Source organism: Macaca thibetana, chromosome 15 (assembly GCF_024542745.1).
Source record: "Macaca thibetana thibetana isolate TM-01 chromosome 15, ASM2454274v1, whole genome shotgun sequence".
In the NCBI taxonomy this organism is placed as follows: Eukaryota; Metazoa; Chordata; class Mammalia; order Primates; family Cercopithecidae; genus Macaca; species Macaca thibetana.
The window spans coordinates 3,929,677-3,941,652 of record NC_065592.1 but is presented as its reverse complement, the minus strand read 5'-3'; the positions used below and the strand labels follow the sequence as shown (position 1 = coordinate 3,941,652).

Here is an 11,976-nt window from a genome sequence, read left to right as displayed (position 1 = left end):
CTGGAACAGCTTGTGCCCATGGTCTCTTGCCTCAGCACCTGGGTGGCTTGTCGTCCACAGAGACCAGCCTGTCCAACATGGTAAAATCCCGACTCTACTACAAATACAAAAATTAGCCGGGTGTGGTGGTGCATGCCTGTAATCCCAGCTACTTGGGAGGTTGAGGCAGGAGAATCGCTTGAACCTGTGAGGCAGAGGTTGCAGTGAGCCGAGATGGTGCTACTGCACTCCAGCCTGGGTGATAGAGCGAGACTCTGTCTCAACAAAAACCCCAAAACAACAAAAAAAAGTTAAAACTATAAAACTCAGGAAAAAAACATAGAGGGTAAACCTTCACAACTTTTAATTTGGCAACAGATTCTTAGATATGACACTAAAAGCACAAGCAACAAGAGACAGACAAACTGGATGTCATCAAAATAATTTCTGCACATCAGCTGGGCATGGTGACTGACGTCTGTAATCCTAGCACTTTGGGAGGCTGAGGCGGGCGGACCAGGAGCTCAACACCAACCTGGCCAAGATGATGAAACCCCATCTCTACTAAAAATCCAAAAATTAGTCGGGCCTGGTGGTGGGCACCTGTAATCCCAGCTACTCTGGAGGCTGAGGCAGAGAACTGCTTGAACCTGGGATAGGGAGGTTGCCGTGAGCTAAGACTGCACCAGTGCACTCCAGCCTGGGCGACACAGTGAGACTCTGTTGCAAAAAATAATAATTTTTGCACTTCAAAGACAGTATCAACTGAATAAAAAAGCAACCCACAGAAAGGAAGATTTGCAAATCACATATATGACAAGGGAGTGAGATCTAGATTTTTTTTTTTTTTTTTTTGAGACGGAGTCTTGCTCTGTCGCCCATGCTAGAGTGCAGTGGCGTGATCTCCGCTCACTGCAAGCTCCGCCTCCCAGGTTCATGCCATTCTCCTGCCTCAGCCTCCCGAGTAGCTGGGACTACAGACGCCCACCACCACGCCCGGCTAATTTTTTGTATTTTTGGTAGACATGGGGTTTCACCGTGTTAGCCAGGATGGTCTCGATCTCCTGACCTCATGATCCACCCGCCTCGGCCTCCCAAAGTGCTGGGATTACAGGTGTGAGCCACTGCGCCCAGCCTTTTTTTTTTTTTTTTTGAGACGGAGTCTCGCTCTGTCGCCCAGGCTGGAATGCAGTGGCCGGATCTCAGCTCACTGCAAGCTCCGCCTCCCGGGTTTACGCCATTCTCCTGCCTCAGCCTCCCGAGTAGCTGGGATTACAGGCGCCCGCCACCTCGCCCGGCTAGTTTTTTGTATTTTTTAGTAGAGACGGGGTTTCACCGTGTTAGCCAGGATGGTCTCGATCTCCTGACCTCGTGATCCGCCTGTCTCGGCCTCCCAAAGTGCTGGGATTACAGGCTTGAGCCACCGCACCCGGCCTTTTTTTTTTTTTTTTTTTTTTTTTGAGACGGAGTCTCGCTCTGTTGCCCAGGCTGGAGTGCAGTGGCCGGATCTCAGCTCACTGCAAGCTCCGCCTCCCGGGTTCCCGTCATTCTCCTGCCTCAGCCTTCCAAGTAGCTGGGACTACAGGCGCCCACCACCTCGCCCAGCTAGTTTTTTTTTTTGTAGTTTTAGTAGAGACGGGGTTTCACTGTGTTCGCCAGGATGGTCTCGATCTCCTGACCTCGTGATCCACCTATCTCGGCCTCCCAAAGTGCTGGGATTACAGGCTTGAGCCACCGCGCCCGGCCTTTTTTTCTTTTTTGAGACAGAGTCTCGCTGTGTCGCTCAGGCTGGAGTGCAATGGCACGGTCTTGGGTCACTGCAACCTCTGCTTCTCAGGTTCAAGCAATTCTCCTGCCTCAGCCTCCTGAGTACTTGAGATTACAGGCACCTGCCACCATGCCCAGCTAATTTGTGTATCTTTAGTAGAGACAAGGTTTTACCATGGTGGCCAGGATGGTCTCGATCTCTTGACCTTGTGATCTGCCCGCTTCGGCCTCCCAAAGTGCTGGGATTACAGGCATGAGCCCCTGTGCCCGGCTGAGATCCAGATGATTTTTTTTTTTTTTTTTTTTTTGAGATGGAGTCTCTCTCTGTTGCCCAGGCTGGAGTGCGGTGGTGTGATCTCGGCTCACTGCAAGCTCCGCCTCCTGGGCTCAGGCCATTCTCCTGCCTCAGCCTCCGTAGTAGCTGGGACTACAGACGCCCGCCACTACACCAGGCTATTTTTTTTTTTTTTTTTTTTGTATTTTTAGTAGAGACAGGGTTTCACCATGTTGGCCAGGATGGTCTCGATCTCCTGACCTCGGGATCCGCCCACCTCGGCCTCCCAAAGTGCTGGGATTACAGATGTGAGCCGCTGCGCCCGGCCGATCCAGATGATTTTTAAAAATCGTAAAACTCAACAAAAAACAACCCAATTCAAAAATGGGTGAAGGATTTGATAGGCATTTTTCCAAAGAAGACAAATGGCCAGTCAACACAGGAAAAATGTTCAGCATCACTAATCCTTAGGGAGACGAAAATCAAAACCACAGGCTGGGTGCAGCAGGTCACACCTGTAATCACAGCACTTTGGGAGGCCGAGCAGGCGGATCACGAGGTCAGGAGATGGAGACTATCCTGGCTAACACGGTGAAACCCATCTCTACTAAAAATACAAAAATTAGCCAGGCATGTGAATGTGTGCCTGTAATCCTAGCCACTTGGGAGGCTGAGGCAGGAGAATTGCTTGAACCTAGGAGGTAGAGCTTGCAGTGAGTTGAGATCGCGCCATTGCACTCCAGCCTGGGCGACAGAGACTGTCTGAAAAAACAAAAGCAGATATTTGCACACCCATGTTCATCGCATCAGTATTCACAATGGCTAAAACAGGCCGGGCGCGGTGGCTCACGCCTGTAATCCCAGCACTTTGGGAGGTCAAGGCGGGCGGATCACCTGAGGTCAGGAGTTCAAGACCAGCCTGGCCAACATGATGAAAACCCATCTCTACTAAAAATACAAAATTTAGCTGGGCTTGGTGGTGGGCTCCTGTAATCCCAGCTAGTCCAGAAGCTGAGACAGGAGAATCACCTGAACCCAGGAGGCGGAGGTTGCAGTGAGCCGAGATCCTGTCACTGCACTCCAGCCTGGGCAACAGAGGACAAAATACTGTTGGATTCCACTGATATGACATACCTGGAGTCAGCAGAGCCACAGAGACAAATGGTAGAACGGTGGGTGCCAGGGACTGGGGTCCATGGTTTAATGGCTACGGTTGCTATTGGGGGTGATGAGGTCGTCTGGAAAATAGTGATGACGGTGCACAGTATTGTGAATGCATGAATGTACCTAATTCCCCCAAACTTAACACATGAAAGTGGTTAAGTGGTCAGTTTTGTATTACGTATAATTCAGCACACAGACCAGCACGGCTCTAAGTGCAGATGCGGTAGGTCACGGCCACACACAGCGGAGCCACCTGCCAGCGGCCTGCTGGCAGCCTTTCAGTCTGAGGGGCAGCCCAGACGTGATGTCTGGCTGGGCATGGCCCCAGTCTGCGAGCCGTAGAGGGTGGGACTGGGTGTCCCAGCAGGAATCGGGGTGTGGAGGAGCTGCCTAGATGGTCTAGAGAGAGCAGATGGACCTTGAGAGGAGGGTTTGGGCTCAGCAGCCCCTCACCCTTGCTGGCCTGGCTCCCAGGATTCCCTGCCCAGGGACCTCTCACCCCCTCAGCTGGTGGCTCAGTAGCCAACCTGTCCGTCTGTCCCACTCCGGGGATGGGCAGAGACTGGGGGGTGTCTGCAGAGGCATGGCCAGCCTAGGCCCACTTGCCCCTTGGGTGACCTACTGTATCCTGCACAGGCTGACGAGGGCCCTGGTGATAACGGATCTTGAGGGCCTGCTGCAGAAGCTGTACCCCTTAACATGTCAGGTTGCTGTGCCAGTGAAGGGGCAGCCAGCCCCTCCACACCTGTGGGTATTTCTCGTCAGGTGGGACGAGAGACTGAGAAAAGAAATAAGACACAGAGACAAAGTATAGAGGAACAACAGTGGGCCCTGGAGACTGGCACTCAGCATACAGAGGACCTGCACCAGCACTGGTCTCTGAGTTCCCTCAGTATTTGTTAATTACTATTTTCACTCTCTCAGCAAGAGGAATGCGGCAGGAGAACAGGGTGATAGTGGGGAGAAGGTCAGCAAGAAAACATGTGAGCAAAGGAATCTGTGTCACAAATAAGTTCAAGGGAAGGTACTGTGCCTGGATGTGCACGTAGGCCAGATTTATGCTTCTCTCCGCCCAAACATCTCAGTGTAGCAACGAGTAACAGAGCAGCATCGCCGCCAGCATGTCTCGCCTCCAGCCACAGAGCGGTTTTCTCCTGTCTCAGAATAGAACGAATGTACGGTCGGGTTTTACACCGAGACATTCCGTTCCCAGGGGCATGCAGGAGACAGAGACCTTCCTCTTATCTCAACTGAGAGGCCTGGCCTTCCTCTTTTACTCATCCGCCTCATCACAGACCCTTTACTGGTGTCCGGCTGGGGGATGGTCAGGTCTTCCCTTCCCATGAGGCCGTATCTCAGGCTGTCTCAGTGGGGGGAGACCTGGACAATGCCCAGGCTTTCTTGGGCAGAGGTCCCTGCGGCTTTCCACAGTGCATTGTGTCCCTGATTAATCGAGAATGGAGAATGGCGATGATTTTTACCAAGCATACTGCCTGCAAACACATTTTTAACAAAGCACATCCTGCACAGCCCTAAATCCCCTAAACCTTGAGACAATACAGCACGTTTCTGTAAGCACAGGGATGGGGCTACAGATTAACAGCACAGGCCTAGATCCCTTAAACCTCGATTCCATACAGCACATGTTTCTGTGAGCACAGGGATGTGGGCAGGGGGCTGTGGCCACCCTCACCCCCGGCAGAGCCATGCTGGCTAGCCCCATGCCCACTCTTCCTGGCTTGGGAGGCCCTGGCTGCTGCCCAGAAGGGGCATCAAGGCCTGGGCCATGGACAAGAGGGGAAGTGGCTTCCTTGGAAACCCTGCCCCTGGAACCCTCCCTGAGGCTCTGGCCCCTCTGTGGGCCCAGCCAAGCCTGCGGCATCTCCAGGCCCTGGTGTGCTTGGGGAGCTGGCTGGCTGCTCTCGGCCTAGCTGGCGTCTCCAGAGCTGCGATCCTGGGTGAGGGTTGCTGGTGGAGCTCTGACCACTTAAGGCGCCCGAGGGAGCCAGAGGAGCAGAGGTGTGGGGTGGGGGACGCCATGGAGCACTTCCACATCCAAGGAGGGCTGCTGCTGCTTCTCACCCCGTCCTGTGGGGGTCCCGGCAGGCAGCCCGGGACCTATATAGGGATGGGACAGGGCCCAGATGTGAGAGCCATGGTGGGGATGGTGTGTGGCCCTGGATGACCTCATGTTGCAGTGTGACGTGATGGTCACTGCTACCATGCTGAGGGCCCCAGCCACCAGTAACCCATCATGGGAGTGCCTCTGCATGAGGCGGGGGGGCCGTGATGCAAGGGGCTGTGGAAGTGGCCGGTCTTCCCCACTCAGCCACACACAGGATGGGCATGGCAGGGTCATGCTGGCCAAGGGCAGTCTTGGGAGAGGGACAGAGTAACTCTCTTTCTGTCTGTAGCTGAGTCCCTGCTGCTTCTGCACCTGTTCTGGGCCTGGCTAGTGGCCCATGTGCATCCCCAGCAGGACTCCACGTGGCTGGTCTGGCACTCACCACTATGGCCCCCTCACCCACGCCCTGGACTGGATGCTGGGGAAACGTGACTACTTCCATCCTCTGGGTGCTCCCCAGGGAAGAGGCCCCAGCTCCCAGCAGAGGTCTCTGGTCCCCCCTTGTCCCTGCAGGGCTGTGTGGGCAAACTGGGTGCCAGTCGGAAGGGCAGGTGGCGATCCCAGCTCTTGGGAGCTACACGGCCACATCCCGGTCCTGCCCAGACCCTCCAGGGGCACCCCACACTCCTGCCGCCTGCGAGGCCCCGCCCCCCACCTGCCCAGCCCCTGCTGTAGCTTGGACAAACCCTGGGTCGCTTTCTTCGGGCGCCATCACTCTGGTTAGGTCCCTTTCCCTCCCGCCCTTAGGGGCAGCAGAACGGTCCCCGCTTTCCTGGCCCTGCCTTAGAGTGGGACACCTGCCAGGAGCAAATGCTGGGAAGGCTTGGCCGGCACAGCAGGGACTCGCCCTAGCGCAGCTCCGGATGGGGCCGCGGTTGGAGGACGAGTCAGTGGGGCGGGAGGCCGTGGAGGTGGCCCAGGGACCTGGACCCCCAGGGGCCCTCGGCTTCCCCGCGCCGTGACCGGGAGGGACCCCTGGGCAGCGGCCATGAGGCGCGGTGTGTTGGGGCGCACAGTCCCCGGCGCGGCGCTGAACCAGCGACTGCACAGGCGCCCCACGGCGACGGTCTCCATGGGAACAACGGGCGCCGGGAACACGTGAGGCCTGGAGGGAGGAGCGCGCCCCGGCGGCCCCGTGACCCCGCCCACGTGACGGGTGCCCGCGGAAGGCGACATGGGCTCCGCTGCTTGGGCCCCGGTCCTCCTGCTGGCGCTCGGGCTGCGCGGCCTCCAGACGGGGGGTGAGTGTGGCGGCGCCCCCAGCCCATTTCCCGTCCCCGTCCCCGGCCCCGCCTCTGAGGTCCGCGCCCCCCCACAGCCCGCAGCGCCCCGGACCCCGGCTTCCAGGAGCGCTTCTTCCAGCAGCGTCTGGACCACTTCAACTTCGAGCGCTTCGGCAACCAGACCTTCCCCCAGCGCTTCCTGGTGTCAGGTGAGACCCCGGCCCCGGCCGGCCGCCCCCCAGCACCCCCGCCTCACCCGCCCCCGCCGCCCCCCAGCACCCCCGCCTCACCCGCCCTCCCCACAGACAGGTTCTGGATCCGGGGCGAGGGGCCCATCTTCTTCTACACCGGGAACGAGGGCGACGTGTGGGCCTTCGCCAACAACTCGGGCTTCATCGCGGAGCTGGCGGCCGAGCAGGGGGCTCTACTGGTCTTCGCGGAGCACGTAGGTGCCGGGCGGGGTCGCAGGCGGGGGTCGCGGACACGTGGGTGCCGGGCGGGGTCGCGGACGGGGGTCGCGGAGCACGTGGGTGCCAGGCGGGGTCGCGGGCGGGGGTCGCGGAGCACTCGGGTGCCGGGCGGGGTCGCGGGCCGGGCTCCATGGCAAGTTCCCCCCAGCGCTACTACGGGAAGTCGCTGCCATTCGGTGAGCGGTCCACGCAGCGCGGGCACACGGAGCTGCTGACGGTGGAGCAGGCCCTGGCCGACTTTGCAGAGCTGCTCCGCGCGCTACGGCGCGACCTCGGGGCCCAGGACGCCCCCGCCATCGCCTTCGGTGGAAGGTGGGCGCCTTCCCCGGTCTCCGCACCCCCTCCCTCCCCTGCCCCGACCCAGCGACCCCAGCCCTTCTCCCCACTGTTTGCAGAGGTGGCTGCGCGCTGGCCCGGCCTCTCCCCTCTTGACCCCCACCACTGCCTTTTCCTAAGGCCTCAGGCAGGGGTTCCAGGCTTAGTGTTGCCTCCTCCAGGAAGCCCTCCCAGCCTGTCCTCCCAGCCACCTGCTCAGCTGGGATGTGCTGGCCACACCAGCGGCCTTTCTCAGTAAGGGCTGCACCCGCACCAGGCCGAGGGTTAGAATTTGTGGGTCTCAGAAGTGTTCTCCTTGTGGGACCTGTGGGCCCCTGAGGAGGGAAAGAGATTGAAACGGGGTGTTGGGGGCAGCAGCCCTAACCCTGTGTCCCTCGCTCAGTTATGGGGGGATGCTCAGCGCCTACCTGAGGATGAAGTACCCCCACCTGGTGGCGGGGGCACTGGCAGCCAGCGCACCCGTTCTAGCTGTGGCAGGCCTCGGCGACTCCAACCAGTTCTTCCGGGACGTCACGGCGGTGAGTGAGGCTTGGGGTCCTCCAGGCCCCTTAAGGGACAGGGGCTGCAGTGAGCACGGTCTCTTTCCCCCAGGACTTTGAGGGCCAGAGTCCCAAGTGCACCCAGGGTGTGCGGGAAGCGTTCGGACAGATCAAGGACTTGTTCCTACAGGGAGGTGAGGCCCCCCCACCGCCCCCGACTGCCCAACCCGCCCCAGCGCCTGCTATGTCCAAGGCTTGAGTCTCCGCGCCTTCCATGCAGCCTACGACAGGGTCCGCTGGGAGTTTGGCACCTGCCAGCCGCTGTCAGACGAGAAGGACCTGACCCAGCTCTTCATGTTCGCCCGGAATGCCTTCACCGTGCTGGCCATGATGGACTACCCCTACCCCACCGACTTCCTGGGTCCCCTCCCCGCCAACCCGGTCAAGGTGAGGTGCCTCCTCCCGGGGCACACGGAGAGGCCAGCTGGAGCATCGCGAGGCTGGTGGCCAGCGGCCTGACCCTCATCCTGGGAGCCAGGGAGGCGGAGCTGGTGGAGGGGACCCCGCTGAGTCGCTGCTGCCCCTGCACTCCAGGTGGGCTGTGACCGGCTGCTGAGTGAGGCTCAGAGGATCACGGGACTGCGAGCGCTGGCAGGTGCCCTTCCCCCGGCCCCAGATGGGCAAGTGTGGAGACCCCAGGCTTGGCTTGGGTTCTGGGGCCGGGTGGGGTGAGGATCCGTAGCCCAGCCAGGGGCTCTGCCTCCTGCCCCAGGGCTGTGGTGGGCTGGACAGCACGACCTTCCCAGAAGCCCTGGGGGAGGCAGTGGCCATCCTTGGGGGCTCTCCCAGCGCTGGCTGTAGCCAGGTCCAGCTTGGTGGGTGCTGATCAAGGGGACCCTGGAGTCCCCAGGCATGGAGGGCAACAGAGGGCAACAGGCCCCACCCTGCCCCATGGGGAGTGGGAGGGCCCTCAACAGGCCCAGGGCTGGCAGCACAGGCCCACTGACCTCCAAGCAGGTAGCCTGGAGGGCCTTCCTCACTGGGACACAGATCCCAGAGCCCCAGACCCCCTGCAGGACCCTTCCGAGGGGGGACAGGTTGGCCGGAGCCCGCGGTGTGTCTGTGTGTGGCTGCTGGGCCCCAGCGCCTCTCCTCCTCAGGGCTGGTCTACAACGCCTCGGGCTCCGAGCACTGCTACGACATCTACCGGCTCTACCACAGCTGTGCTGACCCCACCGGCTGCGGCACCGGCCCCGATGCCAGGGCCTGGGACTACCAGGTGTGGGGTTGTGGGTGGCCTGGAACCACTTGGGGCACGGGCAGGCGTGGGCTGGCCTGACTCAGGCTGGGGCACCTGCAGGCCTGCACCGAGATCAACCTGACCTTCGCCAGCAACAATGTGACCGATATGTTCCCCGACCTGCCCTTCACGGATGAGCGCCGCCAGCAGTACTGCCTGGACACCTGGGGCGTGTGGCCCCGTCCCGACTGGCTGCTGACCAGCTTCTGGGGGGGCGGTAAGGCTGGGGCGGGGGCGGGGCAGCGTCCTGCTTTCTGCCCTGAGCTCTGCACCCCCTGCCCACGGCTCACAGCCCCCATGAGGGGCCACGTCACCACTTTCTCTGCCCCTTGTAGATCTCAGAGCCGCCAGCAACATCATCTTCTCCAACGGGAACCTGGACCCCTGGGCAGGGGGCGGGGTAAGTCCTGGCCTGGGCCCTGTGACCCCATTAGATTGTTTGGTTTTTTTTGAGACAGGGTCTTGCTCTGTCACCCAGGCTGGCGTGCAGTGGCGAGATCAGGGCTCACTGCAGCCTCAACCTCTGAGGCTCAAGCCTCCCAGTAACTGAGGCTACAGGCGCTCACCACCATGCCCAGCTAATTTAAAAAACGTTTTTTGGCCGGGATCGGTGGCTCAAGCCTGTAATCCCAGCACTTTGGGAGGCAGAGACGGGTGGATCACGAGGTCAGGAGATCGAGACCATCCTGGCTAACACGGTGAAACCCCGTCTCTACTAAAAAATCCAAAAAAAAAAAAAAAAAAAACTAGCCGGGTGAGGTGGCGGGCGCCTGTAGTCCCAGCTACTCGGGAGGCTGAGGCAGGAGAATGGCCTGAACCTGGGAGGTGGAGCTTGCAGTGAGCTGAGATCCAGCCACTGTACTCCAGCCTGGACGACAGAGCGAGACTCCGTCTCAAAAAAAAAAAAAAAAAAAAAAAAAACACGTTTTTTTTAGGGACACAGTCTCACCGTATTGCCCAGGCTGTTCTGGAACTCTTGGGCTCAAGCGATCTCACCGCTCAGCCTCCCAGAGTGCTGGGATCACAGGCCCCTCGCCCGGCCCCTACCCCGTTCCTGTCTTACCCGGTTGTGCCCCATCTCGTCACTTCCCGCCTCCCTCTCTGGCTGGTTCTCTCTCTGGTTGCTTGGCGGATGCTGACTCCCGGCTCCGCCCTCTGCTTTCCAATGGGTCCACGGAGGCTGGACAGTGGCCTTATTCCTTCACCTGATGGAATTCTTTCCGCTGAGCACAGATTCGGAGGAACCTGAGCGCATCAGTCATTGCCATCACCATCCAGGGGGGCGCGCACCACCTCGACCTCAGGTGTGGAGGGAGGTGGCCCGGCGGTGGTCGCGGGTTGGGCGGGACAGGCCCACCGAGGGCTGGGGCTGATGGGCCCCCTCCGTGCCCGCTCCCCAGAGCCTCCCACCCCGAAGATCCTGTTTCTGTGGTTGAGGCACGAAAGCTGGAGGCCACCGTCATCGGCAAGTGGGTAAAGGCAGCCAGGCGTGAGCAGCAGCCAGCTCTGCGTGTGGCGTCCGGACTCAGCCTCTGAGCACAGGACTGGAAGGGTCTCCAGGCTCCTCATGGAGTGAATGGAGGGAGGAGGAGGCTGCCCCAGCCCTGCCCTGTGTTTGCACCTTCTGGGTCCCCGAAGCTCAACCCACCGTGGCCGGCCCAGCGCGTGGGCTTCACTCAAGAAGCAGCTGGAGGCACAGGGAAGGAGCTGAATAAATGCCTGGAAGCCTGGCTATGTATGTCCCCTTCCGCTCTGTGAGGCCCACATGCGGGCTGGGGAGTGGGACCCTCAGAGACAGGGCAGGGGACGCGGCGCACCCCACACAGGCCAGGGTGGGCACTGCCCCCCAAGGAAGCCTCACTCGGCTGAGCCGCGGCAGACGGAGGCGGCAGCCACACCTCCAAGGTGACTCCTTCTCTGATGTCCTCTGCACACAGCGACCCCTCCGGGGAGGCCACTGGACAGTGCTTTTGGCCCCCAAGGGGCAGGCAGCTGCTGTCCCCTCCCCTCTGGGGCCACGCCCCCAGCACATTAGTCTCAGAGGTCCAGGTGAGATGGAGAAGGTGCAGCTTTTCCGGCTGTTCAGGCCCCATCCGCTGCCCTAGTCCTGCACATTCAGCCGGCCATGGGGCACCCGGTCCAGGAGGGCAGCGCTGGTCTCACCGTGACAAGGGGCAGGCACCAGGGCCGCATCACAGCTGCTGTTCTCACCTTTCCAGACACAGAGGAAGGAGTGCGGGGTCAGGGCCCAGCGTGAGGCAGGAGAGGAAGCCCCAGGACGCCCACTGTCCCCAGGAGGACACAGGTGGCTGCTGTGGGATGTTGGGGGTTGTGGGGACAGAGCCGAGGCCCACACTCCGGGCCCGGACCTCCACAGGGGGGCACAAGGCCGGCAATCCTGGGCTGGGTCCAGGTAGCCCTGCCCTGTGCTGCCACCAGCTCTGGCTTCCCAGGGAGGGGAAGTTTTCCAGAAGTGAAGGTGATTTTTCACAGGAGAGAGTGGAGGGGTACGGACCTAAGAGGTCACCTGGTTCACGGTCGGGGGTACTCAGCCAAGGCCCAGGGTCAGCCCTGGGATAGGGACAGCAATAGTGATGATGAGGACGACTCTGCCACCACAGCCCAGGGCTCGGGGCCACAGCCATGCCAGGCCACTGGGAGCTGCCTGACCCGAGGGCCCATGTTATCCCTTAGCTGTGCGCCTCAGTGCCAGCCCTGCAGGAAAGCAGGCCGTGTGAGACACAGGGGCAAGGACGCCTCCCTCCAGGCATCTGCCCCACGGGGCCAGGGACACGGAGCTTCCCCAGGGACACGGAGCTTCCCCAGGGCCTCTCTCTGCCCCCCAGCAGGGGACAGCTG

General features: G+C 60.6%; 1 protein-coding gene across 1 annotated transcript; it reads left to right on the top strand.

The window, feature by feature from the left end:
* The first annotated feature begins 6,454 nt into the window (after positions 1-6,454).
* On the top strand, positions 6,455-10,848 carry DPP7 (dipeptidyl peptidase 7). The gene is made up of 13 exons (XM_050760068.1): positions 6,455-6,550; positions 6,628-6,741; positions 6,838-6,977; positions 7,151-7,314; positions 7,721-7,856; positions 7,930-8,011; positions 8,098-8,264; positions 8,412-8,472; positions 8,978-9,096; positions 9,178-9,334; positions 9,453-9,517; positions 10,351-10,421; positions 10,518-10,848. The coding sequence occupies exons 1-13, from the start codon at positions 6,484-6,486 to the stop codon at positions 10,651-10,653; spliced, it is 1,479 nt and encodes a 492-aa protein (XP_050616025.1). The 5' UTR covers positions 6,455-6,483; the 3' UTR covers positions 10,654-10,848.
* The last annotated feature ends 1,128 nt before the right edge of the window (positions 10,849-11,976 follow it).

Coding starts and splice junctions, on each gene's coding strand:
- DPP7 (XM_050760068.1), top strand. CDS start 6,484: ATGGGCTCCGCTGCTTGGGCCCCGGTCCTCCTGCTGGCGCTCGGGCTG. Junction 6,551..6,627: donor GCGCGGCCTCCAGACGGGGG/GTGAGTGTGGCG, acceptor GCCCCCCCACAG/CCCGCAGCGCCCCGGACCCC. Junction 9,518..10,350: donor ACCCCTGGGCAGGGGGCGGG/GTAAGTCCTGGC, acceptor CGCTGAGCACAG/ATTCGGAGGAACCTGAGCGC.